This window comes from Ostrea edulis, chromosome 6 (genome assembly GCF_947568905.1).
Source record: "Ostrea edulis chromosome 6, xbOstEdul1.1, whole genome shotgun sequence".
In the NCBI taxonomy this organism is placed as follows: Eukaryota; Metazoa; Mollusca; class Bivalvia; order Ostreida; family Ostreidae; genus Ostrea; species Ostrea edulis.
In genome coordinates, this window is record NC_079169.1 from 18,396,239 (window position 1) to 18,422,983 (window position 26,745).

The 26,745-nt window shown below is 36.2% G+C and overlaps 1 protein-coding gene across 2 annotated transcripts; it reads right to left on the reverse strand.

Moving 5' to 3' along the window:
* Nucleotides 1-19,419: 19,419 nt before the first annotated feature.
* Nucleotides 19,420-22,744, reverse strand: LOC125648071 (uncharacterized). 2 transcript variants are annotated; one of them, XR_008796225.1, is made up of 5 exons: nt 22,587-22,744; nt 22,196-22,342; nt 20,684-20,759; nt 19,833-20,207; nt 19,420-19,620 (listed from the first exon to the last, which is right to left on the reverse strand). XR_008796225.1 is itself a non-coding variant. In XM_056141754.1 (4 exons), the coding sequence occupies exons 2-4, from the start codon at nt 22,340-22,342 to the stop codon at nt 20,035-20,037; spliced, it is 396 nt and encodes a 131-aa protein (XP_055997729.1). In that variant the 5' UTR covers nt 22,587-22,744; the 3' UTR covers nt 19,420-20,034. The 2 variants fall into 2 exon arrangements, 1 of the variants encoding a protein (XP_055997729.1); XM_056141754.1 differs by having other exon boundaries at nt 19,420-20,207.
* Nucleotides 22,745-26,745: the final 4,001 nt, after the last annotated feature.

The window sequence follows — 26,745 nt, forward strand, 5'->3', positions numbered from 1 at the left end:
GGCTCCACTTTTTTGGCACGCTGTTTTTGGCTATATTTAGCTCTAAAACTTCATAGTTATTTCGGATTTCAAACATTTCGGTTGAGCATCACTGAAGAGACATTATTTGTCGAAATGCGCATCTGGTGCATCAAAATTGGTACCGTATAAGTTTTACATTAATAACAGATAATCTATGTTTCACAAGCGTAAACTATAAATTAACAATGAAAACAATCATTAGCGATTGCAAAACATAGTTTATCTGATAAATACGGTTTCACGATTGTAAACTACGGTTTACAAGTCATAGTTTATCTGATAAATATAGTATCACAATTTGTGAAACTAGGATTAACAATTGTAAACTATAGTTAACGAATGTAAATTATAGTTTACAAATGTGAATCTGTATTTATCAGCAAAATCTATTGTTAACGTTTATTTAAAGACAGATAAACTTGGATTAGCATTTGTAAACTATAGTTTACAACGGTTAAATATAGTTTTACGGATGAAAACTATAGTTAATGAATCATTAACTATAGTTTACAGTTCGTAAAATATAGTTTACAGTCGATAAACCTATTTTATCAACTGTGAAACTATGTTTAGCTCATTTTTGTGAATTTGGCGTGCCATAGCTACATAACTACAACAAATCTCATGGACGATTAAACATACCCGTCACACAATGCGCGCCATGTGTAAACCTAGTTTCTATGGAAACGAGGGTGTTATTTACATTCGGTCTTTCTATCCCCCTCATTTCTGTCCAAGCCCTCATAAAGTATATGGGAAATCAGTCGCGCTTCGGTTTGAATTTATTTCAGCTTACATTTGATGTGAATCGTTCGAAAACTTACATAAATCAATTCATGAATGATTTTGCCGCAAGGGGATACAATTGAAACCATTCAATTCCACACGAAAGCAACGATAATCGTCATTTCAAACACAACAGCCTTTCGCTGTCAAATTCGCCTCCATGATAAACAATGACTTCAGCGCATGCGTCACCTCATTTTGTAAAACAGCTAGAGGCCCAAGAGAGATGAAATGTCTTACTTTAGTAAATCGCACACAAATCTAACTTTTTCGGTTTATTTTTTCATTACACGCATAGTATTTTTGTGAATGGACATATTTTTCTGAATTTAAAAATACAGAAAACAATATAGATAAAAAGGAAGTTGTTACATAAATTATTCTAAGTGTTTGTTGAAATGAAAAAGAGAAGAAAATGTACGTAATATATTTAAATGTAATCGCAAGTTCGATATTGTCTGAAATAAATGCGCATATTGTTTTTGCTGTGCTGTTTGTTTTAAAAAATGTAATTGTAGTAACAAAAAAAAAAAAGAGAGAAAGAAATGAATAATAATAATAAAAAGAACGAAAAAAGATAAACAGAAGTGTTGAAATATATGGGATTAAATATTGTTTGATTGATCTCGACCATGATATCAGGCACGGATCGATTTTCAAAGAGAATGAACCAGAGGATCTGTTGACTGTTGTTGATACCATGATATGTGTTTTGTACAGTGTACTTATTTTTTATCGTATTCTTGCAATATTATAAGTTAGTTACCGATTAAAACATCCTTTAAAAAAGAATTAAATATGACAAAAGTTATATTTACAATTTTCATTGATAAATGTTCAATATCTGACAAAAAACTTCATTCACTTAGTCTTCATCAACACCCTCCCCCTTAAAACAAAATTTGATGATGTTGAAAATAATAATCAGTGTACATGAATATCGATGTCGGATTGCATAAACTTGCAGGAGTTTCGAACCCCTCCCAGCATTGATGATTTGACATTTTCCCTAAAAGAGTTCAATTGATTCTTTCGGACGCATGTGAATGAATCTCTTTGTTAGAAGATTAATGTCCGGTTTGATATTGGGGGTAATCGTTCATTAATGACACTCCAGAAAGTCTCTCCTTGCGCATTGTGGAACGTAAAGTACATCTTTACAAGTAAGTGTTGAAATGAAAAGGACCTTTCTGCTTTACAGTTGGTAACGGGTAAGGTGCAGCCGATGAATAATTATAATTTCTGCAGTTTGGAAAATATCTTTATTGAATTCCGACAAGCATTCCACTTGGCATCAACTAAATCTACGACTGACCACTTCTGTCTCCAGGCGCTGGCCTCGTGTTGGAGAGACGTGGGCGATTAAAAGCCATTTCCCCGCATAAATAAACTCTCTCTCTCCCACTCCTAAATCAAAAGGAGGATTGCAGCCCGTGCACCCCCCCCCCCCTGTCGAGATCCGCCAATAAATGTTAAGTAGACTGAAATTAATCACCCTCATTGATTTGCAGTTTAACAGTCTGTATAAACAGATAAAGTTCTTCTGTCACAGGCTTGTTGTTTTTCAATTCATGGTATGAAATTCCCTATATGAAGATAACCTCCCCCCCCCCCCCCCCCCCCCCCCCCCCCCCCCCCCCCCCCCCCCAAAGGAAGGTATAATGAATAAATATATAATAATAACAAAATATGAAAATAAAAATGAATGAATATAATAAGGGGGAATAGATACATGAGATGCGGTTCCTTTAATGATATCTAATCCCATTTCAGGAATGTAGTACACACTGCCCATTTTGCACCTTTGAGTGGTCTTTTTCAAATATCTTTTATTCCCAATTACATTTTTTTTATACTTATTTTGTTTCCAGTAATTCATTTTCATATTCAGAAGAATAAGTCCATTCACAGATATGAAATGCATTGCGTGTTATGAGAAATAAACTGAAAAAGTTAGATTTGTGTGCGATTTACTAATAGTAACTCATTTCACCCCTCTCGAGCCTCAAACTGTTTTACAAAATGAGGTGACGCATGCGCTGAAGTCATTGTTTATGATGGAGGCAAATTTGACAGGCAAAGCTGTTGTGTTTGAAATGATGACGATTATCGTTGCTTTCGTGTGAATTGAATGGTTTCAATTGTATCCCCTAGCTTGCGGCAAAATCATTCATGAATTGATTTATGTAAGTTTTCGAACGAATCGTCATCATTTCAAACACAACAGCCTTTCGCTGTCAAATTCGCCTCCATGATAAACAATGACTTCAGCGTATGCGTCACCTCATTTTGTAAAACAGTTTGAGGCCCGAGAGGGGTGAAATGAGTTACTATTAGTAAATCGCACACAAATCTAACTTTTTCAGTTTATTTCTCATAACACGCAATGCATTTCGAGGTAAGCTACTGACAAACAAGTTGATGGTACAGGGATTTCAACAGTCTCGATTGAAGTCGGCATTTCGCAAATTCTATGGTCGTTATAACGATCTAGTTCGTCAATACAACCTCGCAGTGGGTCAAATGCTGTCTGACGTGTTTCATACCGATTGTTAAGCCGTTCTTGGCACACTGATTTTGACTGCGGATAACTCCGTTTACCTGATCAGGATATGGGGCTCACGGCGGGTGTGACCGGTCAACAGGGGATGCTTACTCCTCCTAGGCACCTGATCCCACCTCTGGTGTGTCCAGGGGTCCGTGTTTGCCCAACTATCTATTTTGTATTGCTTGTAGGAGTTATGAGATTGATCACTGTTCGTTATCTTCACCTTGCATAAGAAAACTGAAGTAAAAATAGTTTTGATTTTAACAATGAGCCAAGCGTTAAAGATATTCCGAAACTTTCTAATAAAGAATCAGAATCAATAGAAGGGGAAATCACTATTAAAGAAGCCTCCAATACCCTTTACAAAATGCAATCTAATAAATCCCCAGGATCTGATAATTTTTCTGCCGAATTCTACAAAATGTTTTGGAAATATATTGGTATTTTTGTTGTAAAGTCTATCAATTATGGATATAGAAGTAGCATTTTGTCAGTTACACAAAGACATGGTATCATTACATTGCTACCGAAAGGTGACAAGCCAAGACAATATCTGAAGAACTGGAGGCCTAGCACTCTGTTGAATACTGTTTATAAAATTACATCAGGGTCAGTGGCTAGTAGAGTAAAACGGTATCTAGATAAGATAATCAACCCTGATCAAACAGGTTTAATTCCCAACAGGTATATTGGAGAAAATACAAGGCTTATCTATGATATTATGTATTACACTGAGGAAGAAAATATACCTGGTTGATTATTACTTATCGATTTTGAAAAAGCTTTTGATACAATGTCTTGGGAATTTATTCAAAAAGCACTAACTTTCTTTAACTTTGGCAAATCTATTCGGAATTGGGTATCATTATTTTGTACAGATATTACATCTGCAGTAAATCAAGGTGGTAATCTTTCTGAAATAAAACATCAATATTCAGTGAGGGTGTAGACAAGGTGACCCTTTGTCACCGTATATATTTTTAATTTGAGCAGAAATATTAGCTATTCAGATTAGATTAAACAAAAGTATTAAAGGTATTACTGTAAACAATGTAGAAAAGAAGATTTCCCAGTTGTCTGATGACACTTCACTTATTCTTGATGGCAGTAAAGAATCTCTCATAGAAACATTCGAAACACTGCAACAATTTTCAGAAATGTCTGGACTTTATATTAATTTTGACAAAACCCATATAATATGGATTGGATCCAAAAGATTTAGTAATGAAATTTTACTGCCTAACTACAAGCTAAGTGAATACATCGCCACTTTGTTTTTAAAAACACTGAAAAATAAATTTTGGATTGATGTATTCAAGTCCTACATTACATTACATAGGCTTATTGATGAGTCCGCTGTTGCTGCTGATTCACCTCTATTTTATAACCCACAGATTCATATTGGTGGAAAACCATTTTTTAATAAACAAATGTTTGACAGCAACATCAGACTGATTAATGATATTATTAATGAAGATGGTTCACTTTTTAGTTTTAAACATTTCTGTGATATTTATACAAACATTATGATATTTTTTTTTTAAAGAATACAACAGCATTATCCATGCAGAAAAAGCATGGATAAAAAACTCAGACCCTGGAAAAAAACATCATGAAGGTCACAAATCCATTAATTATGACAAATACACAATTTTGAAATGTTACAAATCAAAAATTTTCTATGAAATTCTTAATAAAAATAATTCGGTCTCAGCTGGCAAAAAGAAACGGAGTGAGCTTTTAGATGTAGACGACAGGGAATGGAAAATAATCCCCAAAATATCCTTCAGAGTGACAAAAGGCTGTAAGCTCCACTGGTTTCAGTACAGAATTATAAACAAAATTTTAGCAACAAATTCATTATTGTTCAAAATAAACAGAATAGATTTTAAATATTGCAACTTTTGTCACTCTGAAGAGGAAACAATAGAACATATTTTATGGGAATGTGATTGTTTACAATTATTTCTTGTAGAATTCAAACAATGTTTAGAAGATAAGACTGAGCGACAGATTACAATTACAAAGAAATCCTTTATTTTGAAAATAATAGTGATCTACAAAACATTATCATTTTATTTCTGACATGAAATCATTTTAGACGCATTCCATCGCTAACATATCAAATGGGAAGATAAATATTCCTTTGTTCTTGCTCGAATAGCTGAGACCAAGAGAGCTTATACAATAGAAAAGAGTACATGTATTTTGAAAGCAATATATTACATTTTCATCGATCTACTTGCTCTCATAGTCATTACATAATATTTAGGCCTACTTGATCTTTGAATGACAATTTCTATCAATCTCGTACCAGCACTTTAACAAACGTTGCCTCTTAGTTACCAGCTTTCTTTACCTAGTTCCTATTCCATAGGTTCTGTTAATGAATGTGGTTTCATCTTGAAATATGCTAACATTGTCCCACATTACTTTCCTACGACAGTAAAATTCCCCGTTAGATCAAATTCCTCATTGATTTCCCCGCCTGGTTCATTGATTGTTGGTGTCTAATGAACATTGCTTGAATTGAAAAAGTACAATTTTAAATATGAATCCCAAGCTGCAAAGAGAGTTAAGACTTCTGCTGTGTGTTCTGTGAACTCCTGCTGTTTGGGGTTTTTTAATCCTGGCACCATCACGCCTTCACTGAAACCGCACTCCGTTGTGTGTTAGTAAATCTAAGGATGTGTACAGTTAAGATTGGAATACAGATACGGAGTTATCTCTCGTGGTGCGCCGTGTTCAGATAACGAACACACAGTATTATACATGTAGTTAAGGGATTTTCTTCTGGAAAGATTAAATGTACCAGCGAACCAGATGAAAAACACACAAATAAATAAAAACGCACAAAAAGGTCAATCCAAGTAATACAACAAAATTATCATAAAAATAAATAATCTTTGTTTTAGTTCGAATAGCGGAGAGCAAAGGAATTTATACAATAGAAGAAAAAAACACCTCACTGATCAAAACAATCGGATAAAACGGGTCTCCTCCAATCCCCAACCGAGAGCTATCGTTATACAGACAGATGACGTCACGTCTGTCTCTCTGTCGTCTGATGTTGCTACTCTTATTGTTTTTACCCGATTTCAGTGAAACTATCAGACTTATAAAAACGATATGCATAGAAATCCATGATCTTGTGGATATTTCATTCCGACGAAGAAGATGGCAGTTATTAATAAAATACAACAAATTCTCAAATCAGTTCAAAATGAAATGATTAGGGGCTGCAAAGATTCATAAGAAGGTCGATGTTGTTGCTAAAAATAGATTACGAATTTATTTTTTTAAATTGCCCCATCTGCTTTTTTGTCAGAATTCTGCTTTACCCACATATACCGAAGAAGTGTGACGTTCACTGAGCCGAAAGGGTTTTCTTTGAGGGTAGCAAAGACATTGTATTGACCGCGAAAATGTCGATTATTACCTTATTTAATGATTCAATCATTTGAAACATGTAAACCGACTAAATACCCGGTCAACCATCTTTGTTTACAGCTAGAATGCTAGACCTAGTCAAAAGTTAGTTAACGAAAGTTTTCATGAAAAGTAAAAATAAAGAACAGTGATCAATCTCATAACTCCTATAAGCAATACAAAATAGATAGTTGGGCAAACACGGAGCCCTGGACACACCAGAGGTGGGATCAGACAAACACGGAGCCCTGGACACACCAGAGGTGGGATCAGACAAACACGGAACCCTGGACACACCAGAGGTGGGATCAGACAAACACGGAGCCCTGGACACACCAGAGGTGGGATCAGACAAACACGGACCCCTGGACACACCAGAGGTGGGATCAGACAAACACGGAGCCCTGGACACACCAGGGGTGGGATCAGACAAACACGGAGACCTGGACACACCACAGGTGGGATCAGACAAACACGGAGCCCTGGACACACCAGAGGTGGGATCAGACAAACACGGAGCCCTGGACACACCAGGGGTGGGATCAGACAAACACGGAGCCCTGGACACACCAGAGGTGGGATCAGACAAACACGGAGCCCTGGACACACCAGGGGTGGGATCAGACAAACACGGACCCCTGGACATACCAGGGGTGGGATCATCTGACGAGCCAATAACAAAAAACCAATCGTATCCATAGGGAAGTCCAAATTCAGTTTTGGTCCGATGCTCAATAGTTGACTGAGATCCGACAAACAACAAAAATATAACGTTATATTATGAGATTGATCACTGTTCGTTATCTTCACCTTGCATTCACCTTCATTTTGCTTTTGAATCGAATATAACGTTTTATTTTTCTAGAATTGTGAAGATTATTTAATGTTTCAGAAAAAAAACTGCATCTGGTTATAATATATTCTATACAGGGAATCTATTTTATGTCCAAACACTGGAGAGAAGTTAAATATATCGCCACCAAAATCCCTCTACAATTCAGTACAATTCTTGACACGTTTGAGGGCAATACGATGCTCTGGGCTCCTGTGAACTACATAAATCCACTATGCCCGGAGATCAAAGTGAATAGTATTCTCGAGGGTAGCTATTTATGGACATGAGAAACCCCGCGAAAACTGATATAGATTCTGTGAATATTTGATTTTGCTAAAAACCTATATTTACCACAAAATTCCGCTATGAAACCATCCTTTATTTTAGCATTGTTCACTAATCTTTATTTGACAATTCAATGGAAACAAAGAATTGAAATCCTTCAAAAACGTATTTCTATTATTAATGACCGATTTACTTTATTGTTTGATCAAACTAGAAAATCGTCCCATGTAAACACAGCAAAATCCTTGTTCATTTGATGTTCTTATGATCTTAAGAAATGATGTGAGTATAAAGATATTTTTCTACGAAATCGACAAACTTCAAAATACAGTGTAAAAAAAACTTTGTATATTGACGCTACTGAAATAGAAATTCCATTTGGGTGTCACAAAGTATGTCAAGACTAAAACTTTAGGGTTTAAAATATATTTACTTTTCCCTACCATTTCAGCAGACAAGAATGATGTCCAGACGACGATTGAAAGAGTTCATTATTTGTGCATTTTGTCCAGCGATCAGAGATTCCGTGACATGAGAAGCATGTTTTGTTTGGGTGTTAGATACACATGTATATGTTGGTATTATAGGAAGGCACGTTGTGGTAATTAATGTAACATAATCAAATAATGAAGGAATATGCTGGTGTTTGTAAACTTGGTAAACCAGCCATTTAGAGAGGGAGAAAGAGAGTGTCCACATTTGTATGTGTCTATAACTATATGCATTATCACGTGGTACAGGTATTTTTTCCTTTTCAAATCTAGTATAATTATCTTATTCCTCATTTATTTCATATTTGTTTATACATGCATTTCTTGGCACACTGATTTTGACTGCGGATAACTCCGTTTACCTGATCAGGATATGGGGCTCACGGCGGGTGTGACCGGTCAACAGGGGATGTTTACTCCTCCTAGGCACCTGATCCAACCTCTGGTGTGTCCAGGGGTCCATGTTTGCCCAACTATCTATTTTGTATTGCTTGTAGGAGTTATGAGATTGATCACTGTTCGTTATCTTCACCTTGCATTTAACCATCGAGTTTGTATCTCTGATGGTGGACAGTCTGTCCCCGAGGATACTTGTCGCTCGATATATGTTCCTTCATGAATATACACAATAACGAAACAATACTGGCTGACACGTCGCCCAGTATAAAAAGGTGTCACTCTGTGGAGTCTATAAGGGACACAGGCTCCTACAGATCGGTTGGTGTCCCTCGGATTATCCTTCGAGATATCAAAGATTTGTCGTATGTACAATCGTCAGATTGTCAGCTTTGGTACAGAAACCAAAATTCTTATACCCAAATTAAAGACTGTTATGTTCCTTTAAGAGATATATTTGATAATTCCTTTTCAGACCCCATGTGTTCAACCTCAAAATGTTCTGCAAAAAATTGCAATACTTGTGATATACTGATCACTAAAAATTCATTTAGTAGTAATCTAACTGGACGTAGTTTCTGTACCAAAACGTTTGATAATCTGACTTGTAAATCTTCTAACGTTGTCTACGCCATTGAGTGTAACCTGTGTGGCTTAATTTATGTGGGTGAAACCAAGGGTTCACTTAATAAAAGAATATCGGGGCACAGATTTCAAATTAATAATGGTGGTAACCAACTTCTTTACAAGCATTTTAATGCACCGGACCACTCCATCTTGTCCATGAGGGTAAGGATTTTAGAAAAAATTTACCATCACACAAACAATCCTACATTAAGCACCCCTTTTCGTAGACAACGAGAAGATCACTGGATCAGGACCCTAGGCACTGCATTTCCATATGGATGCAATGATAATGTATATGATGTGGGGAATTTGACTAGTCCACAAGGAAATAACATTAATGTGATGGGACTCTTTCCCAATACCCAAAGACGAAAACGCAGTCACGGACATCGTTCATATAAAAGACCAAGTATACATGATGTCACGTTTCATTCACTTTTGCCTCACGTCAACAGACAATTGGGTCCACATCATATTCGTACAAAACTTTACTCTATTCCATTGAGGGTTTTACACACGTTATTTGAAGAAGCTATGGCTAGTCTATACTTGGATTTTTCAACACCTGAATATAGACTTAACTCTATGATTATGGATGTTACCTACCACAGGCTCTATAAACCAGCACGGACCATGGATGATATTCCTTCCAAATCATGCTGTCAGTTCCTTAAGCTCAAATTTACAAACAAAGGAATAGATGCCGTCAACATAAGCAACATTCTTCGTCATAAAAGGGTTCAGTCGTGTATTCCAACTTATTTCAAGTTCAAGTCTACAACCTGTATTTCCTACAGCTATACTTCTACTATTGCATCCAAACTTTTTAATTATAAACAAACTTTGCAGTGCTTAGATATAGACCATCTTATACGTAATCCACCAACATGTTCTTGTTCTTCATCTTCTTTCAACTATAGTCCAGCTGGACATGTCATTACTGGTGATGTTGATATAGTTGAAAATGAGGACCTCAAATCACTTATTCTTAAAGGTCCTAAATACAGAGAACCTCGGTCTTTTAATTGGCGACAGAACTTCATCTCTATTATGAGTTCTGTCGAAGATTGTGCCAGACGATGGGCTAAATATGAAAAAGAAGAACTTGATACATCGTCAGAATGGGTTAAAAGCATAAGAGGGATATTAAAATCCCGCATTAGACACATGAAAACAAAAGTACGTACCATCTATCCTTCTGTGTTTAGTAAACCAGAAGTGATAAAAGAATTAGATAGGTTACATGAGGAATATGTTTTGGTTCCAGCTGACAAAGCTAGTAACAATATTGTCTTTGTTTGTAAGGCTCATTATTACAACTGTATTTTAAACGAACTTGGCATATATTCCACTTTTGGTAATCATACTTATACTCCAACTGCCCTTTCAAAAGACGAAATTCTTCAAAACCATGCTTCAGTTTTAGACACATTTAATATTCCAGTCAATGGGTCGAATGAATATGAGTTACCGTACCTATACTGGATTCCTAAACTACATAAAAACCCTTACAAACAAAGATACATTGCTGGATCCAATAAGTGCTCTACCAAGCCCCTATCTTTGCTCCTCATGAAAATGTTAGCAGCTGTGAAGGAGAAACTTCAAACTTACTGTGCGACTACATATGCCAGAAGTGGTGTTAATCAAATGTGGATTCTAAAAAATTCTAAAGAACTTTTAGTAAACTTGAAATCACAGAATTTTTCCCAAATCAATAGCATTAAAACCTATGACTTTTGAACACTATACATGACCATTCCTCACAATAAATTAAAGACTAGACTTTTTGACATCATAGTTGCTTCTTCAACAAAAACGGAAAACGGAAATACTCATATCTAGTGATCAGTCATTCAAAAACTTACTTTTTTAAACACCACTCTGATTCCACGCACAAGTACTCTGAAGTTGAAATAAAAAATATGCTAGAGTTCCTCATTGACAATATCTTCGTGGTCTTTGGTGATCAGGTCTTCCAACAGTCTGTTGGAATTCCCATGGGCACGAATTGTGCTCCTTTGTTAGCTGATCTGTTTTTATATTCATATGAAGCAGAATTTATTCAAAAACTTCTACGTGAGAAAAAAAATCTCTCGCTGTGACTTTCAATTCGACTTTTAGATATATCGATGACGTTTTGTCTATTAACAATGATAGCTTTCATTCATATGTCGATTTGATATATCCCTGTGAGCTCGAAATAAAGGACACCACAGAGTCGTCCACTTCTGCTTCATACTTAGATATTTTATTGAAAGTAGACATTAACGGCAATTTGACAACTCAACTGTATGACAAACGGGATGATTTCAGCTTCTCCATCGTCAACTTCCCACATTTATGTAGCAATATTCCATTATCACCTGCATATGGTGTTTATATATCTCAACTAATTCGATATGCAAGAGCTTGTTCTGGGTATAGTCAGTTTTTAAATCGAGGTAAGCTACTGACAAACAAGTTGATGGTACAGGGATTTCAACAGTCTCGATTGAAGTCAGCATTTTGCAAATTCTATGGTCGTTATAACGATCTAGTTCGTCAATACGACCTCGCATTGGGTCAAATGCTGTCTGACGTGTTTCATACCGATTGTTAAGCCGTTCTTGACGCACTGATTTTGACTGCGGATAACTCCGTTTACCTGATCAGGATATGGGGCTCACGGCGGGTGTGACCGGTCAACAGGGGATGCTTACTCCTCCTAGGCACCTGATCCCACCTCTGGTGTGTCCAGGGGTCCGTGTTTGTCAAACTATCTATTTTGTATTGCTTGTAGGAGTTATGAGATTGATCACTGTTCGTTATCTTCACCTTGCATAAAAAAAATTTTCCTGCTTTTCATTAGGATACATTGGGGTACCACAATTGTCATTTGAAGGACATGTATCGTCAATCATGTACAATCAGCGAGATTTTATAATTATATGTTGGTACAAATGGACTAATTTGATCTTCACATATAATGAATCATATATCATCAAAACAAAGTAAACAGTACCTATTTTGTGAATATTGAGATAAAATGTCTATAAATGCTAAATTCTTGGTAAACCGGCCACCCCTCTAAACCGGCCATTTTTTTCAGTACGAGAGCCAGTAGGTTTTGAGAAGTTTCACTGAATACTGCATTGTCATATATACACATGTACTGTCTTCTCATCAGCTATAATTTATTATATAGTCCTACTTTATCTGTTCTTGTGAAATAATGTGTGCCTGCATTTTCATATATATACACAATTCATCACCCTGCACCAATCATGTATATGTTTATATGTGGTGGCGTGTTATCGAGAGTTGACTGTATACACAATTCATCACCCTGCACTAATCATGTATATGATTATATGTAGTGGCGGTTTATCGAGAGTTGACTGTATACACAATTAATCACCCTGCACCAATCATGTATATGATTATATGTCGTGGCGGTTTATCGAGAGTTGACATCGAGAGTTGACTGTACACACAATTTATCACCCTGCATCAATCATGTATGTAAATCCTATACGGTACCAATTTTGATGCACCAGGTGCGCATTTCGATATATATATAATATCTCTTCAGTGATGCTCAAGCCGACATTTTGGAAATTCGAAATAAACATAAACTTGTAAGAGCTAAAAGGATAACTAGAGTGCCAAAAACTGGAGCCAAATTCGTCCAAGGATCAGAGCTATGCATGAGGGAGATATTAATCCTTTATTTTGAAATGAATTTCTAAATTTTATAACAGCAATTAAAGAGACACTACAGCTCATTTTGCGGAAAAATCATGAAATGACAATTTTCCTAGCGCTTTCTCAATTTTTGTTGCATTGTTGAAAGTATGAACTTTGCGAAAATAACACTTATCTAAAGTTAAAAATTATCGTTTTAACGTAAAAATTCATACTTTTTGATGGCCTATGCAAAAAATATCGAATCTCCTCCTTTCAGTCTTCAGACGCATGCGCATAGACAGTAAACAGTGCAGCATGTCGTCCAGTGAGAGAAAGTGTAGTTGATAGATCTAGAATTTTGACAGATTCTGTGAGAAAAGAGGTGAAAATAGAATGAGATAAAACTCATACGTGAAATAAAATTTACCTTGGTATCAGTTTGACCGTTGGAAAACAAAGAGCTCGGAGAAACCCATGTAACTCAGTGGCGGATCTAGGATTTCCGAAGGGGGTGTGAAAGTCAAAGATTAGCCACAGTAATCGGCCATTCTGGTGCAAAATTTGGATTTTCATTCACAATCTGTGACGTAAAAAGGGAGGGGGATCCTGTCCCCCCCCTCCCCCCTAAATCTGCCATTGAGACTAGCTGCGAAGACACTACTTTTAAAAGCAAGTGCTATTTTTATCTGAACACGACACGTGTTAGTTGTAAAAACATCGGTCAATGGGAACATGGAAGGATTTCTGTTGAAATAATGATTTATATAATTACTTATTTTAAGGAGCAGGGAATACTCTTATACTTGAAAGGTGAGTGTGGACCCCCTTGAAGGGAAATTTAAATAATTTCCTACACAACACCTTTGCTGTCATTCAAAACCACGTGATGTAAATAAGCATTCAAAAGTCCGAGTCAGAATGAAGAAACCTTTGAATTCCGAACGATCTTCAAAGCGCAGTTGAGGGTAAATTGATGCATCCCAATTGTTCAAAATTGTCAGTATCGATATGAATTTTATCATTTTATCAATACATGTTTTAAAAAACACTTTATTAAAATGTGGAAAATGAGCTGTAGTGTCTCTTTAAATATACATCCGTATTTTCAAGCTAGTAACGAAGTACTTAGCTACTGAGCTGTAGAGACCCCCGGAGACTAACAGTCCACCAGCAGAGGCCTCGACCCAGGGGTCACAATATAAAACTTATACGGTACCAATTTTGATGCACCAGATGCGCATTTCGACAAATAATGTCTCTTCAGTGATGCTCAAGCCGAAATTTTGGATATTCGAAATAAAAATAAACTTATAAGAGCTAAAAGGAAAATCAGAGTACCAAAAAACTGGAGCCAAATTCGTCCAAGGATCTGAGCTATGCATGTTTATATGTGGTGCCAGAAAGGACCCTGATTTGGAAATACGTTCATGAACAAGAAAATTATAAAGTAGCATTGCTAGTATATTGAAACACGAACTCAATTATGTGCTGATTAGAATAAACAAACCGTTTGTACGCTGTGGATGAGATGTTCAAACAGAGTGGACAACCTCCCATGACTTGATCCATTTATCACGGCAAACTTTTTATCGACACGTGGCTGTCTCGTGGCAGTGATGTTGATTTCTTTACTTAATTTTTATCATGTCGCCCTGCGTTTGTAATGAGGGCGTTTTTAATTTAGATCAACCCGGATGAAATGTTTATCTTTCATTGAAGCGTGCAATTATTAGTACCAATTTTGATTTATGGTCACACACTGCGATGGCAGAGTTCATTATTTTAATTACGAAAAATGAAATGAAATCCTTCTGGTTTTTAATCATCCATTGTTATGTGCTGAGGATTGCGTACAAATTTCGAAAATTCATATATTTTGAAAGTAATTTGATATCGTGATAAAAAAAAAGGTTTTATTGAGTGGAAATTTTTATTCTTCCTTCGAGATTTTGATTTCTTTCATCTTGTATAATGTAGCAGCTAAAAACAAATTTTGAGGGTCACAAATAAATATTACATCTCTTTTGCATACGTCACACAGAGTGACGTACAGTGTGTTACATCCTAGATTCTATTAGATACAATATACAATGTGTTACTTAAATATCAATATTTACATTCCCAAGGTTTTTGTCTTCGATATCTGTATAAATCTTAATGATGGTCATTTCCTCATGAATGTGTTGTAGTGGTGAACAATGTGTCTATGGATGTTGATCAATACAGTACGACTGTTTTAACTACAGATATAAAAGTAGAAGGTAAATATAAGAAAAATTCATTTTAGTTTGAAAATGCATGAGGAAATGAACTGCTATGCTTCACGTCGGAATTCTTTCCATTTTCATAAAGTCTGTCGACGTGACGCGCCTAACTTCCTCTTAACCTCGTGTATTCTCAGAAAAGAAATTCATTTCATAAGTATATCTTCTTTGATTACAAGTAAACACCTTATCGTAAAATAAAGAAAGTATACATATATGTATTTTCCATTATGAAAATCAAATTGTAAATAAATATCATTTGCCAAGGATATATGGATTCTGGAAATTGAGACATTGCCCCCAAAATAGAAAAAAAGGGATGCGATTGAAAATCAGAACAGTAATCCAAACTCATTAAATGGTAACTTTGAACACGGTATTCTCAATCATTTGTTCAATATCAATCGGAACTTGTCGTTTAATGTCGTCAATATGTTTTTTTTTCAAGGATAATTGCAAGTTAAAAATCATCTCTCATCATTGCAGTGTAGCTTTATCCTGTGATAAACGCCCATTATCTTCTTCTACACATGACTAAGTTCACACGAGCCACGGTGCAGCGACTGCGTCCGTTTGTTCTAGTCTCACGTGCACACGATAATGTGGATTGGTTGTCGTGTCACCTAAATGTAATTCTACTGGATACAGAACGGCAGATGAAATCTCAAAAGTCAAAGCTTTTTGTGCCTTTACGCGGGAAAATTTAACCAAGAGAATTCGACCAGATGACACTGTGTGTGCAAAAGCGGTGACATATGGTACCTTAATTTGGGAGTTCGGTTTTAATCGCGACGATCCTCTAAGCTTACAATTGCTTTTGATGTTCCCTCTCTGTGAGTCCGTAGCATTGTTCTTTCACCACCTGTATTGCATTAAGCATGTGCTCTAGAGTCTTTAGACGAATCTGTATATCACTTAAGGAAATGAGTAAGAGATGACATAAAAACTCCTATCTCTAGAAACGCCACAGGACAACATTTTTACAATATTTGTTGAAAATAAATCAAATTCCTTTGTGATATAGTACATGCAGACTTCATGAACGTCCAATATTAAATTCATAATGAACCGCAGACGCACGTGTCTTGAAGAAGGCACGCTGACGAGAGCGCGTGCTGGCACGTGCCACAGGACCAGCATATGCCGGGAAGCTGTGGTCATTCCCATCCATATTAGCTGATGTCTGCATCTGCCGGACTTTCAGTCTTAACGATCACGAATGAATTCTTGTACCATTCCGTACTTGGTACCCCCTGGAAATCACCTATCATTTGAAATTGAACATGGTTTTTTTTTCTCTTTGTACTAATGGGTTTTTCAGTCTTGACGCGCTAAGTACATGTACTAATATAAGTATCTTCTAACCCTTACATGTACTGCATTTCAGTCTAATTCTTATAAACTGTGCACACGGATTAATGAATTCACATTGATGTACTGCATTTCAGTCTAATTTTTATGAACTGTGCACACGGATTAATGAATTCACATTGATGTACTGCATTTCAGTCTAATTCTTATAAACTGTGCACACGGACTAATGAATTCACATTGATGTTGTCATCCGTGTACATGTATTCAAACTCACGAGCTCGTTTCTGGAAATGTTTCAGTTTAGGCTAGGATATACAGTAATATATCTGATCAAACAAATGGATGTTAGTAACTTGGGTTTTGTTAAAGAATGAATTCAACGTAACATTTAAACACGCCGTGAAGTACAGAAAAGTGTTTAGTGATTGAATCTTCGCTAAATCTTAGGTCAAATATGGGTATTTATATTTATTCATATCACAAGACAAACTGTTAAGAACATATGGTCACCATTCTTCATTTTTGTTCGCTATCTGTGATCTTAAGGCAAAACAAGTCGAAACAGGGACATTTATGGCTAAATTCAAATTTTGGGAGAACTGTTTCTCTCGCTGATTTGCGCTAGCTGACAATGTTATTGGACAATTTTGAAACAGCTGAAACGTTTTTATTTGTGTCAGATGTACATATTTTAAGATGTCGTAGGGCATGTTTCTACCTTTCACCGCGGAACTTGGCGCGTAATAAACAGACAAAGGCTAAAAATTATCCGACAGCTGCAGCAATTTGAAATCAGTCTTATTTTGATACGTAGATCTCAAATGTGAATTTTAACCACAGACCGCTGTTGCTTGCGTGATTTTGCACCATACATTTCAATATATATCATTTCAGAACAGCAGGTGTAAATTCTAACGTCAAACCAAAATTTCAAAGGCAAGAAATACCTCGTATATTTTAATTGAGCTGCATATTTTAACACACCATACGTTGTCTAGAGAAATAAATGTACTACGTAGGTAAAGAGCAATCTGACTAGGTATTCACAAAACACCATCCTCTATATAAGACACGGTAGACAGACAGAGGTAACAGCCGGTTATCGGGATGTGGAATCTGTTTAAACCTGTCAGATGTCAAATTATCATTCTCGCAGTAGGTATAATAATCGCAATATACAAATTGATTCGTATTTTTTCGCGGGAGAAGTTAGTTACCCGATATTTATGATATGCAATCATATTATATGCACCTTCGGGTGCAAATGGACAACGTACATATATCTATTCTGATGTTACATGCCATGAAATCTTTATGGCAGGTGCAAACGATCTAGTGTTGCTTTTTTCGTTGGAAAAAAAAAGATTTGGGTAATCATCCAGAAGCTTGACTGATCGAGTATGGATGAACAACGACATATTAAAATCAAACGGTATGCATGTATTTATGAAGGACACACATAGAATAATCAACTGATAAAATATTTAGTCTTTTTGGTATGATTTTCAATTTAAGTACAGTGCATACTAAACTAAGTGTTATGGAAATTGGTGAAGTTGTTTGTCCAATAGTTTGCTGCTGTAACGTGTGTGTGTGTGGTGACTTCTTTACTCGAATTCGTTGAATTTTTTTGCATTCAATATTAAATAATATAAACATTCATATTTCTATTGAAATAATTTCAAATCATTAACATGACGTGATGGTTTTAAAATAAAATTCCTACAGGTTTTTTTTTTATGAAATTATAAAGTTTGTGTATATTGTGTCCACTGACCTAAATACAGGAGAAAGAGTTTGTATCAGCAAAGAAGATTAAAATACTGTAAATTTATTTAATAGCCGATAACTAGACAGGATAGTTAGTCAGTTTATATAGACATCAAGGTTTGGACTATGAACTTAATCGTACTAAAGCAATGCGATTTGAGGTACAACAGTTTTAAATTGAATTCATATGACTGAAATTGATACCATTATTTGTATAATATCTGGTGTTGGCGTGCGAGCTGGTAAAACTACTGATATTCAAATCATACGGACAGGAATCCGAGAACTCGCACATTTTGAAATAAAAATTGAAGATGAGCCGCAATGTCTCAGAATTCACGGACTTTGTTCCTTACAGAACATTATATCTACACGCGATATACTCTATGAATATCACAACACTCCAAACATTATGAAATAAAATATCCTGTATCCTCAATAAGTGTATAAACATTAAATTATTTGTCCATGTTCGTCGACAAAATGTCCAAGGTCTTTTCTCTCTGCATATAGTGTGTGTGGCTTTTCTGAAAATCCTTTGTAGATGCAATCTGATTAAAATCAGATGGGGATCAAGCATGTTGTGGTTTTGAGGAGAACAGAATTGAAAACACGAGCTTCCTTGGAGTAACAACTGAATGAGTACAGGAAAGCCGTGGTGTTGGTGATGGCTATACATACGATACGAAGCTTGGATACTGCGATAAAGATGAACATCGTCTGGGACCAGTTCAAACGCATACCAATCTGACAACTTGATCATCACCTTCGATCTGAAGTCTGTCAAGTTCCAACATGTACACACATCTTCAGTGTACACCAGATGTTCCATTTTTGTCTCAGATTGGTTGAGAGATTGTGTTAAAGTGTATAAGCATTTGGACCACCTGAAATCTGAATATCTCGGAAAAGGGCTTCCTCTGGTCCCTGTAAATCGTCAGTGGCAATATACCATGTGTTGGAAACAAGACAATAATCTTTAAAATCTTTTTGAATTGTTTTATTATATCAAATATATATTTTTCATAAAAGACTAGCATTGGAATGGATCACATTGTATGTTGGAATGCATTTGAAATGGACATTTTGAGTGCGTAGCATTCTAGTCTCCCGTCTCATCGTACAGGAACACGTATTTCAAACCGGATACACTGCGAGGGAAACACTGTACTGCTAATTCCGTATCTGCAAAATAAAAAGAAGAGATTTCATTTTCAAATATTCACAGGCAGCATTTCATTCTATTTTCATTTTTGTCTAAATTCCCAGTCGTTAAAATAGATATACTATAATTATCAAGATTCACACGCGCATTGTTCGCTTCACGAGGAAATGGCTATCATTTGTAAAGATACCAATGACAAAAAACATTAAAGTATAGATATATATGCAATTACCTGCAGAGATATTGAGCTGGCGCCGACTTTTCCTGGATTGGGGACTGTGGGTGCAAGCTGCACTTTTCAATAGCCCAGAGGATCAGAATTCACAAGGCAAAAACTCCAATAAAAATTGGTTATAATATTCATAAAAGATAAATATCACAGTCAGTGCGTGCAATTTTTCTTATATATCACAGAAAACAGTTGGCCCGAAGCATTAGTGTGGTTTGCCAAACCCCCTCTGCTTCTTTGGCATTAAGTAGGAAGGATGTCTTTGTGTTTTTTCAAAGGTAGAGCTGGAAGATTGCGTCTTGGAGAACAAGTCCGCCGGAATCAGGGTGTGTATGAAATCTTTTACGTGATCATCTGACATTGGTTTGTTTCCGAGAGCTGTAAAAAACCAGAAAGGTCGTCATTAGATATATCATACATTTCATTCTTTATAGTGACATATCATTCCGCATTCTTAATTACTACTTCGTACGTTCTTTAATCATTTTTCTCCATATAACTTTGCTCTAAATTGCTTGTGGGATTATCTCCAATGTGAAATTCAAACAATTTTTGGATGGGAAAAATAGCCACATTAATCATTATACACTCGTCATTAGAGGAAAGCTGATCGTTTCGTTTATTTCTATCTTTTTGTCATTTACGCTGGTGGAAAGTATAGCCTTGCACTATTTGTTTCAATATCCGTTAACAAACATCGCGGAAAACGACCTAATGTGCTTGCCACTTTGTTCTTTTTGGCCGCCATAGAAAATCGTAATGAAACCCCGTTTTAAATTACACTTTCATCAAATTGACTGGTGGCGTAACAACGCTAGATAACGACGAGTTTCGATTACAGCGATATATATTACCTTTAGAATGTAGCCGCTCAAACAGAGCTCTGTGCAGTTCATCGATGTATTTTACAGCCTCCTCAATGACTGTCACCTGAAACCCAATACCAAAATCATGAGTACAAAGCACGTTAATATACAGAAAGATTTCTGCCAAATTAACATGACAGATACAATTGTTCTGTATATATTATATAATTCACTGTCGATTTACATCGTTACATTATTTTACAGTTTTGATAGTTGCCAATACAAAAATTGCGGAAATTAGAATACTTTATAACAACACGTCGTACAGGCGTTCATCTTAGTATGGAGGTGGGCTAATACTATCAACACAGATTTACGGTTACCAGTGAGTCACGATTGAAATATGCACCTTTCAAGCTTTTCTTATGTATCGGCATGGTTCCGTGTATTATTTTTTTTCAATTAGATTAAAAGCCATTAAAGTCGAGCCTCGCCACTATTACATTTTATTTTATCATTGTGGAGTCCGGATTGCCTTTGATAAGCACCTACAATTTCTTTTTACCACATCTGCGTTAAATGGATTACCTTTTTTCTTGCTTGATGTGTTATTTTCCCTCACTTGACATGAGTCATTCCACCTGTGTCAACAAATTTTGCTTTCGCATGTAAATACTTGCCCAATGACCTCAACATTGCATACCTGAAGACATTGTAGAAATGTACAAGACGAACAGCTGTTCAATGTCCCTACTTTTACAGGACAGAGTGGTTAACGAACATGGAATAATAACGGTTTTTTTTCTTTCTTTTAAAACATGGCGTTTAAACAAGAAATGAAAAATATGGCATCCATCTGGTTTGTGACGATCGTCTGATGGCTGTGACATGCTCATGACAGGGAGCAGATGTTCACGATACACAATATTTAAAGGCATATTTGAAAGGAAACACATGTTCTTCCTTGACACGTATAGTCACAGGGAAAAAAATCAACATATGATAGCAGATGTGATTCGTCCTGGTGCGAGTGAAAGAAGCATGGATAATTAGTGTCATCCCTATCGATAGTACCGTTCCTCTATTGGTCAGCGCTGTTTGGCATGACCAATATTGTTCAATGAGCCTGATTAAAGTCGTGTCAAAACAGCTTGTAGTATTTCCACGTCAGAAGGACAGTTTGTGGCAGGTCCAATTATGAATGCAAATATCATGTTATTGGTCGTAGCAGACTGAATGTTTTCTCCCTCAAAACAGCTGTTTCATTTAAGCCAAGATTTTTTTGCGGATATGTTGATAGTACTAAATTACCATGTAATTTCACGCTGGTTGTAAATAACGGTTCAATGCTGTGGGACGAAATTGGATAAATGTATCAGATAAACTTAATGTAAATATTTAGTGTTTAATATCCTGTTTCGACCCGTAGGATATGAGACTGTCAAAGTGAATTACACCTTAATAGACACGTCTTAGGAAGCGAGGCGTGAAAAGTCGAGAGGTGCATATTTATGACTTCAGGTTTTGCCTCTTGTTGTAATGAAAACTTCTTCAACCTACCTTAGAAATTTTGTCTTTCTTGGCAATAGATGGGACCATGTCTCTGAGTCTGGAATATTCTTTATTTCGGATTCGTCTCAAGTGAAGTCTTAAGTGCTGTTTAGCCACCATCTGTGCACTAGTTTGACGTTTTACATACTGCACCATCTGGTTAAGTGATAAATGAATCTTTTACAAAAATCTTTCAATAAACGCAACCAAAGGCCGTGCATTTAAATATATATATATATATATATAGAGAGAGAGAGAGAGAGAGAGAGAGAGAGAGAGAATGTTAAAGATATTTACAAGTAATACTGAACATACATTTTAAATTAAATTAAGACCTGAAATTCGGGAACACGGATGCAAAAACATCTTTTACACATTTGATGGTTAAAATTGCACTTACGATTGTATTACTCCAAGATATAATTCAAGTAAGCTAGTTCAATAGTCTCTACTCCTCACAAGTAAAACACGTTTTGATTAAACCGCTAAAACCTCGTTCTTTATATAGAACTACCGAGTAGTAATCATAGCCACTCCTACTCCTCCGCGATACAAAATAGTTCCTACTGGCACGTGTAATACATAAGTTTGGAATATTCCAAGATTGATAAGAAATTAGAGGGTTGGCATAAAAACATACAAATACGAAGAAAACAAATATGTTTTATAGGCAATTGTGTTTATAACAGTAAACTAAGCCAAGAATTTGTGAGCAGATGTTGAAAATAGTGCCGTCTTGTAACAGAAGGCACGATACCGTGGGAAAACTTGTAGGAGCCTTAATTTACCTGTGCACTGAATGAAAAGTATGTTTACTCACAGATAAATTTCAACGATGCTATTTTAATCAGGCAAAATAATTACACGTCTGTTTAGGGCATGTCAGGGGACTTTGGTTAATAGGATTATCATTACTAGATGAACATCTGCAATTCGAAATATTTAATTTCTGCATAAACATACTGAAATATGTCTTATATAGAATCATTTACCGATTTTCCAGCTCCGGAAACACTTAATGTGTGTTTGCTTTAGAATTTACACATTACGTAACTTTCTTCTGACATCAATCAGAGGGCCGACAATACGCACAAAAGAAAACGCATTACAATCTTATCGAGACCATCGGACTGCAAAAATCGTCTTATCTAATCGATTTGCAGGTTTTCAATTAGTCGGCGATTTTCAAACCTCAAGTTTACACCTTCAGGTGAAATGCTTACATTAATGGAATAGATGTTAGATAAAATATTGATGAGGCAGTGTTTTCCATTCATTTCATTTGAACAGGCCCATTTAGAATTGTAACAGGCCGGGGGAGGGGGGTATGGGGATTCCCCCCATGAAATTTTGGAAAATTAGACGCAAAATCCTGCATTCTGAGGCATTTCAGGGGGCAAAATGACCCTTGTTCATATGCCACTTTTTAACCTACATTTTTAAATATATACCAAAGGGTTGAACATTTTCACTTCGGACAAGTTAGTCACAGTGGTGTTAAATACACACCTTTCCGATGTTTTGACTGGAAGAAATCATGTAAGGGCTATTCCAGAAATAAATACATGAGGGGGGGGGGGGGGGGGTCGGGAGGCACCTTTTGTATATACCAAGCACCCATAAAAAAAAATAAAAAATTACCCCATGACCCATCAAATTGATAAACTCATTTTACAATGACCCATCTAAAAAAAAAAAAACTAACCAGACCCACTACAAAAATATTTTTAAAAATGAAAACGGTACAAATCTCGCGAGGTTTTCGGGACAAACATTCTAGTCAATGACGCGGTAATGCCTGTGCGACATTGTATCACAGTAGTTCTGAAGAAACGATGTCACATCAACAATCAAAGGCATCTATGGCGGGAATGTTGGAAAGATCGGGAGTCCAAACGATCCACGAATCGTTCGTCCTCTAATGGAGCCCGCGCCCGGAGGCCTCTATATCACCATCACACTGACTGATAAATATAACGCATCGGTACCCTCGTATAAATCAACTAAGGTTTGCCTATTTTTATTAGAAAACAGAATACCTATTGGTTTCAAAATATTCCCAAAATCGATGCACTGTAAACTGTAATAATCTACAGAACAGAGTTCGCCGCCATCACGTCCAAAGGGACCCTACTAAACGCGCCTCTAATTTGAAGAGTGTCGTAATGGAAAGTTATGCGCTGCAAAGAGCGACAACTCTAATAGTTCTTTGTTACTTTCGAAAGCAGCATTTCGAAAGCACGTTTTCAATTTTCCCTCCGACGTTTTGTAACCAGCACGACAAGAGCGACAATAAAAATATTCTGAAAACTCAACACCCACGTGGCACAAAATAAAACAATAGAAACTACCCACTACCCATAATAAATATTTTTTTAACAGTCCAACCACGGACCAAATAAAATATGAAAAAATATGACCACCCACACAAAAAAAAATTCATTTGCCGCCCGACCCCCCCATTTGATCATTTCTGGAACAGCCCTAATGTATTCGTTCGACACTTCATTATTTTTCACTGCCATGTGCTTCTCACGCGCAAGGTGAGAGTTTAAAATATCGTCCAATCAAAATCGCCGTTTCAAAAAGCTCTCGATAAAAACATAAACAAGGAAGAAATATGAAAGATATTTATAGTCAACCAATTGCTTCCGCATACTTTCTTTGCAAAGATTGATCGTGTAAATCAACATCACTGAAATTGACAACATATTATTTTTTGATTTTTTTTTATATTTGAACCGGCCAGAAAATCGTTTGAAACGGTCAATTTGGCCGGCGGCCGGTTCTTAGGGAAAACACTGTGAGGTTTTAACATCTTTAATGGATTTCATAAGTGTGTAATTCTTTGTCGGCCCAATCTGTAGAAGGCTTAGACAATCTAAACATGGAGAGAAATTTTATTATTTTTAGAGTTATTCTAAAACAAAATTAACGTTAAAAAAGTGTCTCAATTGAATTACACCCCCGATTGTGGTCAAACGTCGTGGTGGCGGAATAGTGTGGTTGTCGATATACTTCGTACATATGTACAGGTCTGCCACGTATGTTAGTTGATTTACAATTATTCATGCAATAGAGATTTTAGATATTTTCACCTAACGTATCACGGATTTAGATTCTGTACCGTGCAGATTTCCATGGCGTTACATTTACAATCTTATCAATAACCAGTCATCAATTCATTGTGATCGATTATTTTAAGTAAATGGACGAAAATCTATAAACTTAAATATACTGAGATTGAAAATTCGTGAAAGACAAAGCTAAATTGTTTATTAGCAAAGAAGAAGAAATAAATAAACATCATTGACATGATATATATATATATATAAGTAATGCAACAGGTGTAAATGTAACCAGAATTCAAAGCATAATTTGTTAAATGAACGAATGTATAAAGGGGAAAATTAAAACGTAATGCAATTGTGGCAAAACAAGAAATTATACATGTGCATGTATTAAACGTAAGGCACCTGGAAGCTTCGTTAATGTCATACCTGTTCTAACAATACTCAGCACAGTTTTTACATAATTCGACAATTTACAAAACACCCGGGCTGTAATATGGTATTATGCTATACTTGGGATATAACACTTCATAATAGTCAGCAATGGCCATCTAATCTCGAGGCCAAGGCGAGACTTATCACATCATCGCCTCTATTTACTCAAGAAAACAAACAAACACCAGCGACAATGTGGAGTAGAAATCTTGTTAGAGTTAATCGTTCCATGTATCCACACCGTCTTCAGATCAAACTTTGGACAACCCTTAGCCTTTCCAAAAACAAACACAACCCATATGCATGGATAATCTAATTCGCACCTGAAAAGTTCCCGCCAATTTCATTACAAAGACCACTGGGGGTTGTTTAAACCCGTTACCCGGTAACACGACCTGTTATATACAAATTACACAGGTAGTGGCTTCTTCAAGGAATATACTTCTTGACAAAGAATGTACGAGACGCTAATTAACGTCCTATACAGCTTATTGAGAGCATGACTAGCTTTTCAAAGAGACGTGCTTTTTAATCATTGCTGAGCCGGGAATATATTTTGCAAGTTGAGTTGATTCTGAATAAAACTGAAGAATGTCGTTTTATGCACAACTTCAAATTTCAACGATACTTTAAGCGGGAAACCCCAATTCATGCTTCACGATTCTTAGAAACTTTTACATTAAAATACTTCCTGAACGAAATAGGGTGAGAAGAAAGCCTAGGTGATATTATATATTCCGTAAAACTTGGTACATGTATTCATTAAGAAACCTTCGTGAACCCCACAAAAGCTTTAGAGCATTCGGACTTCATTTAAGACAACGGCTATGTCTTTAACACAAAATATATGGAAAAGAAATTTATGCCGAAATGATTAAATCCATAGATTCCTATATAAACACTGATTTCCAATATTCCAACACCGAATTCCCACGGGATCGCGAACTCCAATCGGCTGCAGCGTACTCTTCTAACAAAAGAGACATCTAATTGACGATTGGATCGGAAATGGGATTTCTTTTTCACTCGCGTGACACAGTACCCGTGCTTAGA

Coding starts and splice junctions, on each gene's coding strand:
- LOC125648071 (XM_056141754.1), bottom strand. CDS start 22,342: ATGGTGCAGTATGTAAAACGTCAAACTAGTGCACAGATGGTGGCTAAA. Junction 20,760..22,195: donor AGAAAGACAAAATTTCTAAG/GTAGGTTGAAGA, acceptor ATTGGGTTTCAG/GTGACAGTCATTGAGGAGGC. Junction 20,208..20,683: donor TGAGCGGCTACATTCTAAAG/GTAATATATATC, acceptor GGTTTTTTACAG/CTCTCGGAAACAAACCAATG.